General features: G+C 37.1%; 3 protein-coding genes across 3 annotated transcripts; 1 reads left to right on the plus strand and 2 right to left on the minus strand.

The window, feature by feature from the left end:
• Positions 1–7712: 7712 nt before the first annotated feature.
• On the minus strand, positions 7713–8346 carry LOC135684699 (molybdopterin synthase catalytic subunit). Its single transcript, XM_065200334.2, has one exon. The coding sequence runs from the start codon at positions 8344–8346 to the stop codon at positions 7873–7875; it is 474 nt and encodes a 157-aa protein (XP_065056406.2). The 3' UTR covers positions 7713–7872.
• Positions 8347–8421: 75 nt separating this feature from the next.
• Positions 8422–8784, minus strand: LOC148957725 (molybdopterin synthase sulfur carrier subunit-like). Its single transcript, XM_089115172.1, has one exon. The coding sequence runs from the start codon at positions 8689–8691 to the stop codon at positions 8422–8424; it is 270 nt and encodes an 89-aa protein (XP_088971298.1). The 5' UTR covers positions 8692–8784.
• A 4-nt stretch (positions 8785–8788) lies between these two features.
• Positions 8789–21910, plus strand: LOC135684921 (intraflagellar transport protein 80 homolog). Its single transcript, XM_065200625.2, has 25 exons — positions 8789–9046; positions 10284–10343; positions 10745–10796; positions 11245–11356; positions 11664–11774; positions 12026–12094; positions 12576–12685; positions 13216–13305; positions 13907–13988; positions 14377–14432; positions 14695–14819; positions 15039–15130; positions 15290–15371; positions 16154–16228; positions 16896–16944; positions 17078–17192; positions 17543–17607; positions 17964–18096; positions 18637–18784; positions 18923–19009; positions 19707–19791; positions 20287–20376; positions 20578–20750; positions 21038–21161; positions 21494–21910. Exons 1-25 carry the CDS (start codon positions 9006–9008, stop codon positions 21578–21580), a joined length of 2313 nt encoding a protein of 770 aa, XP_065056697.1. The 5' UTR covers positions 8789–9005; the 3' UTR covers positions 21581–21910.
• Positions 21911–23090: the final 1180 nt, after the last annotated feature.

Here is a 23090-nt window from a genome sequence, read left to right on the forward strand (position 1 = left end):
ACTCACTAACAATTGTGGACATTGAGCCAGAGGCAGAGAAGTTTCGCGAAAGGGTGAACAAGCTGAGCACTGGATCCTTGCTGGGAGGTTCGGAAAATGAATTCAAAGAAAGGTATGATGAAGAAGCCAATACGTTTTGCGGGATCAAGCTTTGGGAGAAGGAAAGACGCCGACCAGATGCCAATCAGTTTGTAACAGATCGCAGAAAGTTTAGTGCTATTCGGAACGAATCAGTGATAGCAATCAACACATTCGTAGACAAGCGACTTCAAGTGGACAGAAATGCTTCCAAATCATTTACCCGTTTGTTAAGATCATGGCCACAGAAGATGAAATAAAAGAAGTTCACCGCTCTATTGCTCCTGACTTGGATTTGGCAAATGTAGCCATTCAGTATCAGGATCTGCAAGATTGTGCCGAAATGCCAAAGGCCGATCCCTTCAGCATGCTGCAAAACATGCTACAAGGAGCAAGGGACGAGTATTCAGATGTCTGTATCGTCCTTGGCCGCATTCTTGTATGCAAACCCCATTCAGCTGATTGTGAGCGGGTCATTTCTCTTTATAACAAAATCTAATCAACATGCAGATCATCTTTCAAGCGCCAAACTGTCAGCGATTACCTTTACATACATATGAATATGCCACAACTATGTGACTTTGATCCTAGGCCTGCAGCATTGAGGTGGATGGAGGAAAAAGATCGTCGGGCAAGAGAAAGCACAAAAGCAGGAAAGCAAGAGTGGCTTAGCAAAGTTTTTGCGAACGACGATAAAAAAGACGGAGAGGTTAAGGAGAAAGAGTTCTAGATAAAGTTTTAAACGTTAAATTTGTTTAACATTAAACAGCGTTGCGTTATTGTTCTAAAAAATTATTGCTGCTTAAATGCGAAGGTGACCTCAACCTAGTATACACGTTTGTTTTTGAAAGTCTATAGGCTATATTTGCGTTGATTTGCGTGTCTATAATGAGACACTGTTACCAGATCATGGAATGCACTGTGAAACGTAACAGCTAAGTTTACTTGACTTTTCTTTTATGGTATCCCTGTTTACTAATAATGCCAACGTTGTTTTTAAAATATCTCAAAATAACCCATATTGAATTTGCAGGATCCTAAGCCATTTTAAAGCCTCAGAAATGGCAAAATCTCAGGAGCTTCCGCAAATTACTTCTTATTACCTACAGCCACCCTTGATTTCTTGTAAAATGTGCAGTGATAGGATTTCCTGAAAATTAGGTATGATCCAATGTCGATTTTGATATGAAATAAAGCAAACTAGAATAATGGTTAGGCCAAGTGAGAGGATGGCTCAGTTGTTAGAGGCGCTGACTACAGATCCAAGGGTCTGTGGTTCAAGTCCCTGGCATGACCAAACTTTCACCCAGATTGAGGAGAGTCACCAGCTCTCTGTAATTCAAGGCGTATGAATCATGAGGTGTGGTCATATCGAGAGGAAGGACCAAGACACTGTTCGATAAGCATAAGCTTCTCAGTGTCCTAAAACTATTTTCAGATGTTAGGTAGATACAAATACAAACAAATAAAAATGGATTGGCCTTACTAAATCTAACAAACAAGGGTTTTAAACGAAAGAATTTGTTCTTGTGCATTTTCAAATACATGAAAAGTTATAATAAAGATATAAAACTGTTCAAAACTAGCAGTCAGCAACTCTGTGTAGTGAAAAGGTACTTTCAACTACAAGGTCAGTAGAGGTTTGAGTTTGAATCTAATTCTATGTAAAAACAGTGTTATTGCATGTGATAATCAACAAAAATTTCAAGAACAACTTAAAGTTTTGGCGTTCTCTATCTATTAAATGCAGCCTTATTGTCCTTATCATGATATGGAAACAATGCCCTTCAAGAGCTCAACAGTTTTGAATATGCTGCCAAACGTCTGGAAAGTTTAAGCTCTCAAACCAGTTGGTTTTGGCAAATTAAACTCTGCTATCCGCTCCATCCATCTCCAATGAACAGTACCCAGATTTGGCATTCATTAAATCAAGAAAATTATCTCCAATTGTTCATCAGTAGCAATTGATTATGGAAAAGGCTGAGAGTTTGGTTTGGTTGCATAAAATGATCCGATTTTATGTCCCTACATAAAGCATCTCAAGAAAGGGCCTTTCGTGCCTTTCACTTCCCTACATAGAGCAACACTTTTCAGGCTGAAAAATCCTGCCATTGTCACAAAATGTTCCGGAGATTAACATGAGTCGTGGCTGCTTGGCTATAAGCTTTTGCTTTTGCACTTTACTTACAGAGAATTACCTACCATCTCGAGGATCTAGGCATGCTTTTAGTACGTTTGATTAATTCCAGTCTTAAAATGGATTTCATTACTTTGTAATAGGGAAAAGAATCCACCCTATCGTTGTATCGTCGAGACAAATTGGTCCTTCCACGAGAAATGAAGCAAAGAGACAAAATCTACTGACCCCCACATGAGCACAGGGACGCAAATAGAATAATTTTTCATGGGGATGCCAGGACAAGTTGGACCGACTCACGTACAAAATTTACTGTCTCTTAGAAGCCAATCCAAGCAGATAAACTAAATAAAAATGTGTCAAGAACATGTTTGGGGAACTTTCAAGAGACCCTACGATGTGGTAGAATGAGGGTTTTGTTCTCTTTGTAAATGTTGTGTTCATTTGGCACCTTGGAGGGGAATCCAAAGCGCCAGATAAAATATTTACCTTTGTTTTGCTAAACTTGTACTTTGGGGCAGCTAAACAAGTTCAAAACATGCATACAACTCAACTAACAGTCAAGGGGCAAATTAGGAGAGTGTAGGATAGTGTAGGACAAATAATGGAAAGAGTCGGTCCTAGCCAATCATTGGAGGATTCCAGTTACTCATAAGGCTAGAAAATGCGTTTCAAACATATCTTTGAATGCATCATGTCATTTGATACAAAATGAGGTAAATATTCAGTGGCGTAATGGAGCAGTGTGGGGCCCTTACTAAAAGAAGTGTTTTGGGGCCCTCTGCTTAACTAAATTTGAGTCAAATATTAGAGCCTAAGTACTCGCTCTTTGAGATTATCCTGAAAAACCCAAAGAAATAATATACAACATTCGAAGAGAAATTCTGCCGCCTTAGTTATTTCTTATCATCTTTATCTAAGCTTTTCCCATGTTTCCATGGATTGAATAACAGAGCCATAGCCTTGGAACTGAAATGTTTTTTACCTGTTTATTATAATATCTAGCACTAAGATTTGTAGAGACAGATCCATAGTCCTTTATGCACTCGAATGTACCACCAGGTCGACATGGCCCATGCTGCAAAATCAATCTCTTAAGATCAGCATCAAGCACATCTTCAAAAAGATGGCCATGATCAGTTGGATAAGACTTTGGAAGATCTAGCTGGCATGATTTTGCTTTTGTTAAAGGTTGATTCGCACTTCATCGCTCTTTTCAAGAGTTTCAGAAGATTCATCAAAGACATGGCTCGTGACTTTTCTCGTGATTTTTGCGGAGGGAGACATGAGTTTGGTAGATCTTGGTCTGTGCTTTATCAAAATAGTGAAATTTTCTTTGTGTTTGATGTAGCAGCTTCGACTTTTCGTTTCATCTCGACTCATTTGCTCGCACAAGATTCATAAACGCGTGTTGGATTTGAAGACATTGTGAAATGTAAGCAAGAACATTGATCGATGCATTTGAAAACATTACTAGACTTGAAAGATAAACATTTTCACACTGTTTCATTGAGGAAATCCATTAGATTTTAGATATCTGTGATATCGTGTTTGCTCACAAATCATATACAGTCTTATGCTCATTTCAATGCTGCTGTAAATGCAATTAAGAAATATATGCTTACAACCAAAAATAATTTTTTTCGAGAAACTTCTTAGGGGCCCCTTCAGGGCCCAAATGTTTCGGGCCCCTTATTTTTTTTGCTTAATAGTGCATACCGTGCGTTACGCCACTGTAAATATTCCATCAAACTTTAAAGAAATATTATTAAAGGCTAAACAAAACTCAACCGTTCAGAAAATTAGGCCCGACCCAACTTTCTTGTCAAAATCAATATATGCCTCTTGAAAAAGAAGCCTGAAGTATCTACGCGTTAGAAACATGAAGTCAATGTTTTGAGTTAAAAGTCATCTGTTTAGTTTATCCTTTACGAAATAACCTAATAAGAGCTGGTTTCTTATGTTTTAGCTTTGAATGCACTTTTTAGCATTATTTCTTGTTATCTTGTGCACTTAAAACTACGTTCGTGGAAGCGACTTGAGATATAACATATGGACTAATCTAGGATGAAGCAATTAAACAGCCAAATTGTCTGTTAATTAGGTCTCTAAAGGCCAGCAGAGCCAAAGAGGCTCATCGAAAATCAAAATTTTCCATGGAAGGGGGCATGAGTCTGAACACAGACTGTCCCCTGACACCCTAAACACAGTCTGTGTGCACTTTAAGTGCTGTGTTCTCCACACAAATGAATTTAACTGTTTGTTTCCTGACAATCCTCTATAAAATTGGTTAATTTTTTCACCCCTGGTAACAGTACAAATGTTTTGTCTGGATAATACAGTACTGAAGGGGCACAAAGACGTGCCTTTGAAGTCAGACTCTATTCTAGGGGGTATGGCAGCGTGCGCCCCAATTAAGTTTTGAATTTTATGGCATCTTCTTTGTCTCTGCTGACTTTTAGAGACCTAATAATCAGACAAATCAGTTGTATCAAATTTTTTTTGAGTTTTCGGCGCCCAGGGGCGGCTGGGAGAGATTTGAAACTGCTATTAGAGAAAATTGTGGTATCAGGGCGTGGCTGCCGCTGTTTTTTATTTCCAACCACACCCTCTTCAATGGTTGTTTTCAATATTGCACTGTTTTTTTCTATGCTCTACCTCATCGTTACATCTTGATTATCTTGGCCGCAAGTCGAAAACAACTTGCCGTTTTCCTTGTAACGCTCTCTTTCTCATAGTCATAAAGAGAAAAGCAAAAAAATCAAGGGGGGGGGCAAGGCCACGGTCGGGGGTTATTTGATCTCTAGAGCAACATGGCCCATTGTCAGACTTATCAGACTTATAATTTTGAATTTGAAACTAATCCCAAAAAGATTGTAAAGTTGCAGCACGTTTCTTAGTTCTAAATAAAATTAAAAGACATTCTTTCAAATTTCTACTAAAACCTTCATTGGACTACATCTACAGTTCCGAAGTCATGTCTACACATTCAGTCTTTCAATTACGACTGTAGGCTTTGGCTTCGACGGCCTGCGGCACGCAGATGAATATCATCAGCTTACGATGAAAAGGCTTTCTGTCCGTAGCCGTAGCCTCTTTTTTGTTGCTATTAACGGCCCTCTTTTAATAGCAAAATCATATCGGCAAGTATCATACATTGAAATACTCCTTAAAGGTGAACTGACACGCAAAACTATTTTTTGATATAATGTAGAAAACGATGCATGGAATCTTAATTTCAAGTTTTCGGTTAATTATAATTGTCCGTTTTGACGCAATTCCGCTCTAAATGTCATGAAATTATCGTCGAGTGTTCGACCATTGTCGGCATTTCATGTGACCCAGTGCGTGTGACGTCACAAACACCATGTTTTTATTCCTTGAATGGAAATCACGCACGGACTGGACAGTTCAGTTCATCTTGTTCAGTTACTATTCGAGGAGATCTACGTAGCCTTTGATCCAAGATACATGAAAATTCGAGGCTGATTGGCTGATTGAAAATACGATTGATATATGTTGGCTGGTACTATGTTATGTTAGGAGGGAATTTAAGTTTGGAAGGAATAGGCACTTTTAGCTGCTCGAAGAAATTCTCAATTCTGAATTCAATCATGCGGACGAATGTAAGAATCTTATCATTTTATCATGAATCAAGCTTCTTTTACAAATATATTCAAAATATTATTACTTCGATAGATTATCTCTACATCCATATAAATCATGAACGTTATTTTATTTTGGGTTTGCAAACTCATCGGTTCACCCGAGTTATAGGAGTGCAGCGGCCTGGGAGTTGAAAATAAGTTGTTTTCCTGCAAATAGCGACTCGATCGTACCAGGTTCTTAACCCCTGAAAATTTTTCATGTTATTGAATAAAAAAAACGAAAATGAGTGACTTAAATTCAAAATCTTTACTAAATCTTTACTGCGTATTTGAAGATAACCAGGATCAAAGACCGAAATTAACTTTGGGGGGGGGGTGGGGGGTGCTGATAAATTAGTCTAACAGCAGCCGTACTTAACAAAATAAAAGTGTTTTACTTAGGTTTCCAGAAAATAAAAATCCTGTCAATATATTTATCGCTACCATTATACGATATGTTGGCCCGCCACACATTGGGTCCTGCAAGACGGAGGAAGGGCCTCAAACGCGTTGAATATTACGATATTCTTGCAAACCTTATTATGAAAGGTTTGTAAAGGAGTCATAATCTGTTTTCCAATTGGGTTGTCGAAATGGAGCCAAAACCTACACAATTAATGTCTCGATGCTCTTCCGCAAAGTCATAAAAGTACGGCCTTTAAGACTGTCGTGTTGCTCAAGTGATGTGAACATGGTGTTTGTGACGTCACGATTATGCGGAAGGCTCGGGCGAACTCGTCCGTGCTCGGAAAATGTTCGGTGGCTAACTTTGACGCTCAATAACTCGAAAACTGTGTTAAATATTAAAAAAAAAATAATGTATCAGGTATTTATGCTCGATATGCTTTCATTTGAGCTCAAGTTAATTTTGCGTGTCAGTTCACCTTTAATAAGGACAAATATTTCTGATAAATGCTCATTGTTAGCAAAAAAACCAAAACACCATATTTTTCAATTCAATTTATGAGCAGATTTAGATTTTTGATGAAACTAGCGTAACAGCTTGAGAATAAACTACATATCGCTACACCAAAATAAAAAGAGAGCACTATCTTTCATATATTTAAACGAAGTCGCTGTTGGTGTGTTTATCGTTGTTGTGAAGAAAGGATTGTCTGTTAGTATGTCGTTTAAACCCCCAACGTTAACTAGAAACGGCCATATGATTTATTTCAAACGCAATATGCCACATGAATGGAAGAGTGAACGGAGGAATCTTGCTATTAGAAGTGACCCGGCTAATAGCAAGTCCGCATATATTGGGTCTTTCACAACAGCATGATTGGCCACTTTACGTCACACAAGGAGACTCAAACAAAGTTGGATATGGACGTTGCTATTAGGATTCACAAACCTAATAGCACAATTTCAGGGCTGTGGCTGTAGTATTTGTTCGAGGCCGTCCGATGAATGCGTCACAATAAGTGTCGCGACAAGCGTAGGAGGGAGGTCTATTTTTGAAAGGATCAAATCAGTTTCAAGAGTAGCGGCTTCTGCTCGCTTTACCTTGCCATATCACGCCATATCATTGCAAAGTGGCAAGAAAACAGTTAGCTAATCAAATAGACTGTTTTTGCCAAGAATTTTCCGGTGCTAGTTTCATTTTAAAGATATATGACCAATAGATTATGAGAGCCTTTGCTGAAAAAAATTGCTATTAGACTAATAACGCTAATACCGCTCCCAGCTGCCCCTGTCGGCGCCCTATACAAGCTTTGCCCCCACTATAAAAAAATCAAGCTAGGGGGCCCTGGCTCCCCCCCCCCCTGCCAGGCCACCACTGATGGTCATGCTGGCCACGCCACTGGTATGGAACAAGAGTGTATACACTAAAAGTAAATCAGCAAAACTTCAAGTAAAAATCAAAACAAACTGGAGAAGCAAAACCACAAAATAGCTCATTTTGCTTCATCTAAACATTAAAAGTTACTTCATTTCACAACACTTACAAAAATGCTTTTATAATATTTTAGAAATAATGCGAACTGGTTTTTTTCATTGGAATCATTTTCATTTCCTTGCCCATTTGCATTCTTTGTTCTCTTTCCATTCTCCCATTCCATTTTCATAAATCTCTTTTTTCCAAATAGGTACAGTCTCTTTTAGAGTATTGATTATAATTTGTACAGCCTCAAGAGATTCCTTTCTATGTACAGATGAGACTGCTATCATGACACTTGGTTCTCCAACTGGAACTACCCCAAGTCTGTGCATGATGCAGACCTTTGTAACTTCAAGCTTCTTGCGTACATCTTTACAAATTTGCCTCAATTCTTTGATGGCCATGGGCTCATAAGCTTCATATTCAAGTTTTGCAACTTTCTTGCCCTCAAAATGATCTCTTGTGGTCCCAACAAACACAGAGACGGCTCCTGCAGAGTTTGAAAGCACCCTTTTATATGCACTGTCAATAGAAATTTCACTAACTGTCAATTCAATATGGTCGTGTGACGCTTTGTCCTCATCTAGTGTCCCTTCCTGCATCTCCTTTTGTTGGTCATGTGCACACCACGCCTTCTCAGAGATTTGGATTGACTTGTGAAGCAAACGATAAACAAATTAACCACCGCTTATTGGAGGTATGACAGCTACTTCTTCTCCACCTGCTAATTCAACAACTTGGTCACTTTCTAAGTATTCTTGGTTACACGATAGAAGAAAATTTTCACGCAGAATATGCAGGCCTGGAAATTTGGTCACAATCGCTCTGAGCAACTCCTGCCCAGTTACTACCGAGCTAATGTCAATGTGTGCCTCGTGCAATCCAACAATATCTCTACTTTTTGCAAAGAACAACAGTCGAACACTTACTTCATTAACAGCATCCATTAAGCCCCCTCCCCTTCACCTAGCTGCAAGAAAAAAGTGGCTATGCAGAGACCATTTTGCATTCTGCTTGCCTTTGATTCGTAAACTCGTTATCACAGTGAGGCTGCACTTGTAGCTAGGCGAATTCAACATTCAACAAAGCAACATCATCCTGAATAATTATTCATCAGAAATATGGATTGCTGATGCCAAAGCCTGCTCAAGTTGATACGGGTCCTATTTTAAAGATCTCATTCCTGGAATGAGAAACATTCGTGCAAAGTTTTGAATCAAATGCATGAAGCTACGGAGGAAATAAATAACGACATTAAGACATGAAGTTGAAAGTGGAGCTGAATCTAGGCAAGGAAGCAAAACATATCCTTTTGCCAGACAATATACGAAACAGCTTTGTTTTATTCAACAATTTTATTTTATAAGCATGCCTTTTATTTCTTTGCGACAGTTATTAATAATATAACTACTTGTTATTATTTACAAAAATTACATCCAATCCAATAGTCTATCCAGAGAGTTTAGACATTAAATTTTTCTGGATATGTTCATCTATCAATCAATCAAATTTCATTCAATTATACAATAAAACATGTTTCATGCAACAATGTTGGATGATGTTGTATGGTGTTGTTTTATTCGTTAGGCCAGGGCTTAAGGCTTAAGGTAAATCAGTAATAATTTTAGTTATACCTTTTGATATAGTTCAAGTGAATTTAATACTGATCTGTTAAATTTCTTTTTTTTTAAGTTAATCATAACAAAATAGAAATAGTGTCGACAGCATCCATCTTACATGGAAGTGAGTTATTTGAGGATTTGGAACATTCTGTTAGGAATTGATTATTTTCTCTGATACAGGAATAAAAATCATGTATAATGGCATCCATGTAGAAATGTTTTGTTTTGTTTACATGTATTTCTATTGGGTGGTAAGAATATTGAATTTTTCTAGGACAAGAGAAATTTAGTTGAAAAATTTCAACCAACTTGAAAAATGGGTAACTTGGAGTGAAGGAACTAACATGATGGCCAATTTAGCTGAAGATTTTTGTGCTAAACTTATTGGAATGTCAATTCTTTTTTTCATTCAAGTTCTCACCTTCATCTAATTTAGAAGGCTAAATGTATTTGTTTGGGGCTTTTGGAAGGCAGTAAAGCAACAAAATCTACCTTTCTGATATTTATACTAAGGATTAAAATGTTTATGTATACTGTGTTTTCAAAGATATTAATTTATCTGTTTTGTCAGCCAGTTTGTAAAAGTCACCATGAAAATATGTTGAGAGGATTTAGTGTTCAATTTGATATGTAGCAATGCTTCAATAATAAAAAAACTACCCAGCAGTTTATTTTGAAGAAACTATTAAGAAAGTTTCCTTCATAAATAAAAAAAGAAAGAAATTGAAAGAATCATTTTCTTTTGGAGAAAAACATTTTAAACTTACCTGCTTATTAATAATTTCAAGCGATACATTAAAGTCAGACTGGGAGTACCCAAAGGTGTCAATTGAACTGTAAAAGACTGGTCAAGTTTAGACTGTAAAATTGTGTTTGTTGTATCCTGAGAGTAAAGCTTTTTCCTTAATTGAATGTTCACATGAAGAACTTGTCAGCTGCATTTGTTGGTACACTCCAGATGAAGTTTATTCCTGTGGGTAAGAAAATTTCTGTTTTCCTCAATTATCAGGCTAAAGAAACTTTTTTAAATGTTTAAGCATTTTCAGCATAAAACCTAAACGCTACTAAATATCACACCTAAAATTTTGAATCAATAAGATTTGCAAGCTTTCCAAAGGAATCTGAGAAACCTTGGTTTAAAATGATTGGGTATAGAGTTTCAAAGTGAAGCAATTTGATTACTCCCTCCTTTATTTTGTTCTATTTGTAAATGGATTACATCAAAAACACCAAGGAATTCAAGAGATGTGAATTACACCTCTTTTCCCCTACCTATATTTACTTTGTCACATTTTTCCATGGTATCACCTCATTGATGCACTTTAATAAAACATCTACAAATATGCAAATGCTAATGATGGCCACTTTATTTTCTAAGGGATGACCATCAAGTTATTAAATGGAACCTTCTAAATGGTGAAACCACACAGGTTTGTCAGTAAACATGGACTCTGAATTAAATTTAATCTCTGGATTTGCTTTCCTTCAGGAAATTCACAAACTCTTTTTTTTCAATATCATCCTACCTATTTGTGATGTTTTGAGTTTTGAAAACTGAGGTAGAAACTTTTGTTGTAAACAGTTGACAGTGAAGTTGCTTTAGTGCCAAAAGCAGCTTTACGTTGGTTGAATTCATAGAAAATCAAAACCAGCTACTGGCTGCGTTGGAGCTTCAAATGGTTGTGTTGGTGATCATGACAGAATATTGAAACAGTAAAAAGTACACCATGTATTTACAACTTGCCTGTGTCAAGCTCACATGAGCACAAAAAAAACCCCAAAAATGGTATTCATGGTTGTTTTGAAAAGGTATCACTACGCACTTTCTGCTATAATTTATACACACATTTTGTTATCGGTTTGAATTTTATTTAATAGGCTGTGCAGTTACCAAAAGACTTGTTTCCAACTGATATTCATTGGTTCCCAAGAAGTATTGGTGGAAAAAAACAAGGCCAGATCGACATTTTTGTACTTGCTGCTACTGATGGTGAGAGATTTTTTTGGAAAAACTTTTCAAAAAAATAATTTTGATTTCTTTTCCATGCGATATAACATCCATAGTCTTTCTAATGTACTTTTGTTCTTTGTTGTTGGTGGTCTGCTGTAATCAGTAAATTAAACTTTGAAATTTATGTCTGAAGAACATTTGGTTTTTGTGGGCTTTTTGTGCTTTAAAAGCTGCTCCAAACAGCTCCAATTGTGTGTGTGAATTCTCCTTTTTTCCTTCTACACTTTCCTTTAGTGAATATTTTGTCTCCTTCTATAATTCTATGTTTAATTTGTCTTACATCTAGGAAAATTTCATTTGATTTCACGATCTGGGCGAATTGAGAAATCAGTTGAAGCTCACAGAGGGGCTGTGCTTGCAGCAAAATGGAGTTATGATGGGAATGCTCTGGTAACTGGTATGTTTCTTTTTTTTTTTAAATCCTTCAAATTTAGTTGAGTTTTATTACTTTTCTTTGCATTTTGTGTTTGCAAATTGTTTTCAAAGTAGGTGAATTTAGAAGATGTTTCATTTATTGAGTATGCAGTTTCAATAGAAATATGACAAACCGAAACAGTCAAAAACCTGGCCTGTGATTTGTAAGGTTAAATTTAAAAAACTAGTTTTGATTTCATTGATGAACTGATTTGAGTTATTTTGCAATTCTAGCTGGGGAAGATGGACAAATAAAGATTTGGTCTAGAAGTGGGATGCTACGCTCAACTTTGGCTCAGCTTGGTAATTCAATTTTGTCTTTGGCTTGATCAGGCAACGATATCAACACTTTCATTTCATTCTCAATGGGACTGATACATTTACACCTGATGAGAAGAAAACCCTGTTTCTCAACATCATGAAAGACTTTATAATTAAGAAAAATAGCAAAGGGTAGTCCCAAAGTAATGTGAATAGACGATCTATCAAAGGATGGAAAAACAGGAAGGAATATGGACAATTTAATAGAAAATCACAAGACAGAAGATACGCAACATACATAGAATAGGCATGTTCGTTTTGATTGACCCAGACTCTTACAGAGAATGAAGCATGCTTGAAAAATCTTTGTTTCGCAAAATTTTGAAAGATACCAAAGTGGCTAAATGCATTATTTGTCAGTACTAATTTTTCCTCTAAAAGGCACATTGCTAAGTCACATCAACCTAGTGTGGTATGTCTATATTGTATATTGATGCAGGTTAAATTTCTGTCTTTGTTACAGGAAATCCAGTTTACTCAGTTGCTTGGAGCCCCAATTCGAACCAGATCATCCACACAAACGGAAAACAAATAACAATAAAACCCCTTCAGCCACAAGCTAAACCACAACAGGTGATTTTTTGGCTCATTGCAATAATTTTATTTTCCAATGTGCTGAAAGATTGTTTTTTATATTCTCTAAGTTAAGTGATAATTGTGAATCTCAAAAAATGTAGTTGCTAGAAAGTATTGCAAAATTCTTGGTGTCTATTGCGAGAGAGGCAGTGATGATGGTTGATATTTTGACAGTATATATGCTCTGTTTCATAGAGGGATCTCTTTCAGGTTTAACCTGAAGGTGACTAAATAATCTCCTAGCAGCTTTCAAAGTCGCAATTTTGCACAAATGTATCAATTGTAGAGTAACAGGCTGCGCTCTGGTTTATGCTTTCCATTTTGTCTTCTATCATCATATGGCCCAACCATGTTGCTTTTAACATGAGTCAACAGCCATATGTTATGTTGCTGAGACATTGGAAATCTTTTATTTCTGGCAGTAATAACATATTGACGATGAATTTCATATTTTTAGCTTTTTCCCATTGCATAAAAATTCCGCTGTGGGATGAACTCAATAATCAGCAAGTTTTTTCATTTTTCAGTGGAAAGCTCATGATGGCATTGTGTTGAAGATTGACTGGAACTCGCTGAACAACACAATCATTTCTGGAGGAGAAGATTGTCGTTACAAGGTAGAATTGCCGTTTTTTCATCAAAAATCTAAGTTTTTTTATCTACTGTACATTTTGCATAGCATGGTGGAGTTTTCTTGTCATGTGCATATAAATTCCTTGAATTGGAAATTATATCAAGCTAGTAAGTTCATGACTGGTGAATCTTAGCTTCATTAAAATGTTGTCTTATGAGTGTTTACATTCTAAATGGATTCAATTTCAACTTTTAATCCAGAAATTATTGCAAAAAACTGCGAGATGTTTGCATCCCACATTGTATATGATTCTGTAAACGATTAATTTTTAAACCTGAGATCTTTCTAGCTCTTTCTTCGCATTTCCCATGCTTGATTCTGATTTGCTCTGTACAAACAGTTTTTTTATCTTTGGTCCTTTTTTATAGACAACGTTGACTGTTGACAACATCTGTCGACTTCAACTCCAGCTTTATTCAATCGCTGTTTAGCTTTAAATGAGACTGGTCCTTTAAACGAGACTGGTCCTTTACGTGATGTTGTTAGATCATCAGTCTTGAAGAAGCCTTAAAACACTCTTCTACCATATTTGATCTTCACTGCTTTGTATTCAAGCTGAATCAAATGGAAATTTCCATTTCCAGGTCTGGGATGTTTATGGTCGCCCGTTGTACAGTAGTCAACTTCACGAGTATCCGATCACATCTTTGGCTTGGGCTCCAGATGGTATGCACTATTTAGTTTTTCGTCAATTTTTTTGATGAACCAGGAATATCTGCTATGAATAAAGGAACTTTCTTCTTTTCGCTGTATCTCATAGTATTATGGTCATAAAGATCATAACGATATCGTAAATATGTTTTCACACGGAAGTTTCACACTTTTTTAACACCAATGATAACTTTATTTCTAATCATCAGGAAATATAGGTTGCTTGTTAGCTCATCACTTGTAGTTTTAGGTAATGGTTGTCTAATTCTAAGTAACATTTCACTGCTTTAGTTTATTTCTTTTCATTTTTTACACTTTTTTGGTCATAGCCATATTTTAAATAGTTTACTCAAGAATGATGCCTTGATGTCGACTCTTCATTCTACGGTTTCTGACTTTTCAGGTGAATTTTTCGCCGTCGGATCCTACAATACGTTGCGGCTCTGTGACAAAAAGGGGGCAAGTACCCAGCTTTTAATCACGTTTTTTCCTGGATACTGTATTTCAATGTTATTTCGTTGTATTTTTCATTGCACTGATTGTGTTGAGCATAATTTTTTTCATTCTGTGATTCCATTCGCTGAAATGAATAACTTTCGAGCTAGATTGCTATATTTTCCTTCAAACTGAAATATTACCAACAGTGTCGTCTCGTCGTAAACTGGTGTTATTTTCTGTGCTTCCAAATTTTCTTGAACTGACAGGAGTCTCCCTTTTTCAGTGGTCATATGCTTTAGAGAAACCAAACACTGGCTCGATATTCAACATTGCTTGGTCAAGTGATGCGACGCAAGTGGCCGGGGCCTGTGCCAATGGCCACATCATCTTTGGCAATGTCGTCCAAAAGTAAGCTCAAATTCCCATACTTTGAACCTTTCGCTAGTATATTTAAAGATCACGGCTGTTGGCGGATTTAATAGAGGTCAGGCCCATTATAGTCCCTTATTTGCGTATAAAGATTTTCAGATGATAAACCCTTGTGAGACCCTAGTTGAGATTCTTTACAAGATTTTTACAAGATTTGTATTTTGTCAGGTTTTTAAACATCTTTATTTTTCAATTCAGGAGGTTAGAATGGAAAAACTTTGAAGCAGTTGTGACTGAACAAAAGCATATCAAAGTCAGAGATGTTATCTTAGACTCGAAAGAAAACCTTGGTAAGAAATTCTTATTTGCCTAACTAAATTTGCCTAATATCTCCTAGCTAAAACGTTATACATTTAACTTAGTGTATTGCATGCAATGTTGGCAAGCTTTTGTATTTGTGAATTAACCTGCTTCCCCATAGGATTTGATTGAGAAAAGTTTTTTTCCAGATTTCCGGGACCGCATCATAAAGCTGACTCTTGGATATAATCACTTGGTAGTCACAACCTCGTCACAGTGTTACATATACAGGTAGTACCCCTTATCCACGCCCCTGTCCAGGTATTGTGGCCCCTGTCCAGACACGTGTCTAAAAGATTGCACCTAAGGAAAGCCAAATCTCACAAAAGGCACATTTTTAGAAACGAAAAAAAAACTTTTGTGTAGTGAAGCGATGGAATAGGTGCTGACACATACGAACAAATTTCTCTCCTTCTTCATTACCCGAAGATCAATTGGTGGAGCTGCAATTGGCTTTCGGTCTCAAATTTGACAGGGCAGTTATGATCTACAAAACAAGAAATGGTCTCTGCCCCTACAATTTGAAAGGAAGACTTGTCACTAGATCGCAAATATCTAACTATTCAACAAGCAATTGCCTTCACATAGACATCCAAAGGCAATACCTAGAATTCTCCAAAAGAGGTTTTTTTCTATTGTGGTGCACAGACGTGGAACGAAATCCCATTACAAATAAGAATGAGCTCCACGATTACCACGGTCAAAAAGAAATTAAAAGAATTCTCGCAAAATTAGCATCCTTTCCCGAAACACGATCCCTAGGAAGACCAGCATTATATGTAAATTAATCTTTACTTTTTTGGACTTAGTAGCTGATAGAGTTTCTGTGTTTAAATATGATGAATGATAAATAATGAAATCCTGATGCGGTACATGTATGTTATTCAAAGTGCGATTGTAGACAAGCGTTTGCTTTTCGCCTGTTTGTTTGTGTACCAGAACATTTCTCCATTTTGTTTCAACACTTTTTCCGTCATTTTGTTTAATGTTCTTTCTTCATTTGTATTGCACAGCGTGAAAAACTGGAACACCCCTATGATATTTGATTTGAAAAGCGGTGCAGTCTCTTTGCTGCATTTGGCAGAAAAGTAAGTTTATTTTCTTTTTGTTTCTTTTAAGTATGCCATTTTTTGGTCTCGAAGAGATAGTTTGTCCGTCGAAAGGAAAGGTTACTTTTCTTCTTTATCAAACTTGCATTGACTTAATTTTTAACTCGTCTGGTCATATTTTACCGCTCCAGTTGAGACTGAAAACGATTCTATAGCGTTGATGCTGCGTGAAGAAATCTTTTACATGTTAAAAAACTAGTACAGTAGATAAAATTCATTTTTTCCTTTCATTTTAATCTTTCTTTTAAACTTTTTTAACATTTTGAACTTAAAGACAAACTCCTAGCGTTGTTCTCTTGCTGCTGGTATCTTGTCAGTGGCAGGTTTAAGGGGGCAAATAGGCCTTTCTCAGCATAGGCATTTGCGCCTTTCTCATCAAGTTGAAGCAAGTCTGGCGCCCCTTTTTGGAAATGGTTTGACACAATCATTGTGAAAATTTCCTTTAGAACGTGAAAAGAGAGCCTTCTGTCAGTAGTGATGGTCTGAAATTGTTGTACGTTCATCACCAATTTTTGAAAATTTTTCAGTGCCCCCACTGCCAACTGCCCTTCTTTCAAATTTGTCTGGATCTGCCCCTGCATCTTTTCCTAGATTTTTTTCTTATATTACTCGATGCTGAACCTCCCTGTGTTTTGTTTCTTTTCAGGCACTTTGCTCTTGTTGATGAAATGAGTGTCCAGATTTATTCGTATGAGGTAACGCTGTTTTTTCTAAACTTAACCTTTCTTTCATACTCCAATACAGTATTACAACAAAATGTTATTTCTATTCGTCTCCCTGTTTCAATGAATTGCTAATGTCCACATCATGTTGTTTCTCTTTTCATAGGGGCGATTGCTAAGCACCCCAAAGTACCAAGGGATGCGACCGGACATGATGAGTGCCCAAACCATTGCCTTGTGTAACGATACTTTGGCCATCAAGGACAAAACTGACGAAAAACGTAAGCCCAAACATGTTCTTTTGTTAGTTTGCGGTTTGCGATACAAAAACTTTATTCTCCTCCGCAGAGGCTATTGGGGAGGGTGCTGAGGATTGAGAAATAGTAAAGCTTATTCTCTTCTTTTTCTCCCTCGCAGCTCCTCCACTTTTTCTTCACTTCCGCAGTTCCTTTTAACCTATCCTTTTTTCCTCCCTTTCTCCCTTCCCAATAGCCTCTGCGGAGGAGAGTACAAAAACTTTTTTTAATACTTCATGTTTTTGTTTTTCCCACAACTTCTCTTTTCAAGATTATACAATTAATTGGATTTTTATACAGTTATAAACAAATTTCATCACTTTGTCTATTTACAGTTATTTATTTGTTCGATGCTGTATCAGGAAAACCGTTAGGGGACGGGAAACCAATCCAACACAGTGTGAGTTGTTTCTGCGCTTCTTCTCTAGAAAATAATTTCTTTCAGTTATCAGAATGTTACTTTTGAAGATGGTGATTATAATGACGATGATTAATTATTTCAAAGCTGAGTTTTTGGTGTCCGTATGTTCGTTTTGCGCACAACTACCTTACCTGTAACATTTTTCTCGCTCAAAAACATTTCTCTGATAAAAGAAAAGTTTAGCTTGACTCTTGTTATTTGCAACTTATAACAAAGAACTGTGCAGTTGTTGCAATGGGAAAATGAATAGGCTTAGTTGTATGATCAATTTTTATGAATACAAACTATCCAAAAAGGGTTTTGATAAAGCCTGTGATTTTGAATATTTCTTGCAGGCTGAGGTTTTAGAAATAGGGCTGAATAATGATGGACCAGGTACAGAGAGAAAGTTGGCTATTATTGACAAGAACAGAGATTTGTACATTCGAACAGTGCGACAAGTTGGGGCTCCAAAAACCACCAAACTTTGTATGTCTGTTTGTATGTTTCTTATCCTTATCATCTATGCTCTTGCCACGTTTGTCTCTAACGCGTGCACGTTAGCAAAGGTTATCTGGTAAACGGTGCCACTTTTTTCCTTTGCTTGCAAGTAATGCAGCCCTCAAGTATCGAATAATCATTCTAGTGATGTTACCATTGCTATCGAGTATCGTTTCTGGGTACCATCGCGATGCTTCAACCGCACATGCGTTATTAGCATTATTTTCGGCAACCATTGAACCCTTAAACCTTGAAATATCCATTGAACCCATCCACCTCATTGGATATCTTGATTCTGTAGCTTGATTAAGATTTTAACCCTTTAAAATTAGTTTGTTTAAAATTGGTTTGTACATGTAATGCATTATGTATCACCCTTTCTCTCACGATATGTGACCTTTATATTTTTGTTTGCTTGTGATGCTATCGGTAAAGAGAGTTCGTTGAATCAAATACGATTAGCACTTATAGGTATCTTTAAAAAGGCATTGCGTGTTCGTTTTGTTTTTTGATTTGGTTTTTCCGCAGCCACAATGGTATCCACAATGGCCTGGAATGACAGCGTCAATATGCTAGCTGCGGTTGCCGATAATAAAGTCACTGTTTGGTACTACCCTAATGTTGCCTTTGTCGACCCTGATATTGCCACAAGGACCGTTTTCCAGTTAGATCAAAGGTTTGTTAGTTTCCTAGCACTGTTTGTTCCTTTTTAAAACTGAATGATTGATTAGAGAATCAACAAGCTAGTGCTCTATTTATTATCTTTTCTTTAACTTTCGTTGACTATGAACTGTTTCAATTGTTTTAATTTCAGCGAATTCGGAAAAAACCTCCAGATAACAAACTTTGTTGGTAACGTTTGCACGATGAGAAGAGGCGATGGGGCGCTTTGCAGCTCGAGGTTTGGGACTGCAATTGTTTCCTCTTTTGTCACCATAAAGCTTTGTTGTGTCTTGTGCTGTCACGTTGTTCTTGTGCATTTGCTCGTATGCGCATTTGCTATCTAGATGCTTCAAATATTTTTTTCCATGTCTATCAATTTGACTTTTCTCCAAATAGTCGAAACAATGCATGTTTCTATTGAAGAAACCACGAAAACAAATACTTCACTGTCGGAAAATCTACGAAACCTTTGCTAGAGCACGTAGAAACCTTCCAAGTTCGTTAGTAATGTTGGTTTAGTAACTGCTCCGAAACAGAATTTGAGTCGAATCAATTTTTCTATTAAATGGCGTCTTAGAAACCATACATATCTTTTTAGAATTTTTTATTTTTCACCACATGAGCAGAAAGAGCACGGTGAATACCTCTAAATGTGATAACAAGTTTAATTTTCTACAGATTTCCTGAGAAATTGCCAATGAAAGATTTGAGCTTTGCTAACTGATTTCTGTTGTTTTGGCTTGACTCTTAAGTCTTTAACTAGGGCCAAAATACAGCGGTTTGATGCGGGGGGGAGCCTATACTTATGGGCACTTTTCTCAATTGCAAAGATAAAAACTTTATAAAAGATCCTTAATAAATCCCTAACAAACTCTTTCGAGACCACAGTTTAAAGGAAAATTCGGGTTCCAATGAGCTCTTTCTTTTGATTGCAGCATTTCTCCGTACCCGGCATTTCTCCATGGCCATGCCAGCGAATCGAAATGGGACGACGCCGTTCGACTCTGCCGTTTCGTTAAGGTAGGCCTCCTTATCAGTTTAGCCTCCTTATGAGTTTTCTGCTTTCTCATTTTCTACGTTTAGAAAAACCTTTGGTTCCGAGGATGGCTCAGTGTTAGAGGCGCTGACTACAGACCCAAGGGTCCGTGGTTCGAGTCTCTGGCATGACTAAACTTTCACCCAGAGTGAGGGGGGTCGCCAGCTCTCCGTAATCCCAGGCATAGGAATCACGAGGTGTGGTCACATCGAGAGGAAGGACCAGGACACTGCTCGATAAGCAGAAGCTTCTCAGTGTTCCATAAACTACCTTCGGGTGCTAGGTAGAAACAAATACAAATACAAATATCTTTTGTGGTTTAATCATTGTTAGCCAAATCCCTTCACTAGCATTCCTTCTAACTAGAAATTAATGAGAATATTTCAGCTGCTTCTATCATTAAAACCAACAAAATTGCGTAGAACAGAAAAACATTTTTTGTGTATCGATTTAAAATCGACAGCATTTTTGTTTTAAAGGATGACAGTCTTTGGGCTTGCCTGGCTGCTATGTCCGCTTATGCGAAGGAGCTGTCCACTGCTGAAATTGCGTATGCAGCCATTGAAGAAGTAAGTTTGTCATTATATCATCGTGCTTATCTTGTGTTTATAGAAAGAGTTATAATGCATAAGCAAAGGTGCACGAGCCTGCCTTATTTCAATACCGATGCTAAACAATTGCGCACTTATATGCTCGTTGTTAGCCATGTTATGCCTTTACAAAACCTCAGCTTAATAGTCCCATGCTCATTTTTTCCCAAACCTCTCTAGGCCGACAAGGTGCAGTACATAAATCACGTGAAAGAGATTCCATCGAAAGAAGGCCGTCTCGCAGCAATGGCATTGTTTTGTCGTCAGATCCCGGATGCAGAAGCTATGCTGCTACAAAGTGGTCTGATATACCGTGCAATCCAAATGAACATTGACTTGTTCAACTGGGAAAGGTAAAGTAAAGTTAAGTAAAGTAAAACATTTGCGCTCTCAAATGGTCTTTATTTCACATAATTCCATATAACCAAAGGTGTTCATGTATCCTTTGTGTTTGCCATGATCTATTTCTTTACCCAGTGCAATAAGGTTTTCATTTAGTGTTGAAATATCTAAGTGTTTTTCCAATCGCCCTTAGAAGTGCTTAATCGCGACCACTAACCTGTACTATTCTTCATTGCTGGAACACCTTCTAAAGAGAACATGTTGGTTTTGATGTTAATACTTTGTTATATCTTTCTAGAGCTTTGGATTTGGCAGTCAAGCACAAAACACACGTGGACACCGTTTTGGCATACAGGGAGAAGTACCTTAAAAGATACGAAAAGAAAGAAACAAATAAAAAGTTTGTCCAGTATTCGCAGGGTGTAAGCATGATATCATTATAATAAATATCTGTTTTAAAATCATAGTTTTAGCCAAATTTCCTTATTACCGTTGATTGTTCGTTGCCCTTTAATACCCAGCGGTCTACTGAATCGAAATTTTTGGACCTATTCAAACCTTAAGCGATACCCGCTTGCATCGAAATAACAAAGACTTTAAAATTTCCAAGATTCCTCCGGCTAGGATAGCATTAACAATGATATCTTTATTCAAAGCTGTCAGATTTCTACGGAAATCAAAACCTGTACCTTTTGTCTAAATATCGATTTCGCCTGATTACCTCTTGATTCTGGAATTTTAATTTCACTGGCAGGTCGAAGTTGACTGGGAAAAAATCAATGCGAAAATCGAAATGGAGCTGCAAAAAGAGTCTCAAAGAGCTGGCACTAAAACCTTTTAGTGCGGCAATCTTAAAAGTTCAGTTTTCGTAATTCAACGAACAAGTTCATAAGCTGTATTGTGCGTAGTGTATGACTTTAGTCTGGTTCTGAAACAGGCTAGGTTAGGTTACATCACGACACATGTTTCCAGTAAATTGTCTTCTGTCTACCTGTCTCGCTTTAATAAAAAATGCGTCTTTGTCTTACTTCTGGAATTCAAGTAGGATTTTGATGGCTAAGTGCCACGTTACATCAAACCTTGTAAATAATTACTGACCGCTCATATGGTTTGGTATGAAGAGATTTATTGTTAAATATGCTAAATTTAAATTATGAACAGCACAGGCGGATTGAGTTCTTTTATGTTTTGTCGCCTACATCCAATTTGGAACACTGCATAGATGATCTTAGAGTCCTAGAGATACCAGTCCCAAAGTGTTAGATCCGGATCTCTTTTAACTAGCTGGAATTTTAGAGTGTTCACAGTTTGGTCTTGTGGGCCATTGCAGCAGTAACAGGCAGCTAGACGACAGAGAAATGTTGCTGGAGCAAACCTCGTTATCTAGGATTGATTTCCGGGCCATTAGAGCCGTAACAGGCAGCTAGACGACAGAGAAATGCCAATGGAGCAAACCTTCTCGTTATCTAGGATTGATTTCCGGGCCATTAAAGCCGTAACAGGCAGTTAAACCACAGAGAAGTGCTACCGAACAAACTTTTTTGTTATCCAGGGTTAATTTTGCATCGCTCTGACCAAGATTCATTCCTAAAATGAGCTGCAAAGCAATCGTTATGTTGCTCCATTCTATCTAATTATTTAGCATTGCTCATCGTGTGCTTCTGAAAAGGTGTTGCTAGATTGCTATATTCTACTGACCTTCTTACGTATTGTGTTTTTTCTACATTTCTATGCTTATACAAGCTAACCTATATTAGACTGGCCTGAAGCTCTGGCTCTTTCACTTCACCTTTTGTATTTAGAAGATTTATAAAGAAATTAGCTTATAATTTATTCAATACACCCGTAAATTGACCCAGTTCCTAGGCTAGCTGATACAATGCTTAACAACAGTCATTTTTTTATTTCTTAGTCAGTTACAAATGCCGCGCGCAAACACACCAATTTTCCCATTGAAAGAATGAAAATTTGATAATAAATCTGACTTCTTTAAATGGAATAAGGATAGCGTTTTGATAGTTATGTTAATCGTGAATCCTTCTAAAAATCGACATAAGAGTCTAGAAGAGAAAGGTAACAAAATGTAAAGGAGAAATGGAAAATATCAATTTTTTAGTTTCAATGCTGAAAACACAAAAACGACCAAAAAAAGAGTATGAGAAGCAATAAAAAAATTGGGTCTAGCGTTTCATTTGTTTGCTTAAATTGCAAGAAAGTTTGGTTGCAGCAAGTCTACAAGGCATGTTATTTACAAGAACAATAAGTTAACAAGGCCTACTAAAATTCAAAGAATGGTAGGCTAGGGCAGGTCGACTTTTGATTGGGCCTAATGGCGGTGGCAAGCTAGTGTT

The sequence above is a fragment of the Rhopilema esculentum genome, chromosome 21 (genome assembly GCF_057945365.1).
Source record: "Rhopilema esculentum isolate cy_ngs chromosome 21, ASM5794536v1, whole genome shotgun sequence".
Classification (NCBI taxonomy): Eukaryota; Metazoa; Cnidaria; class Scyphozoa; order Rhizostomeae; family Rhizostomatidae; genus Rhopilema; species Rhopilema esculentum.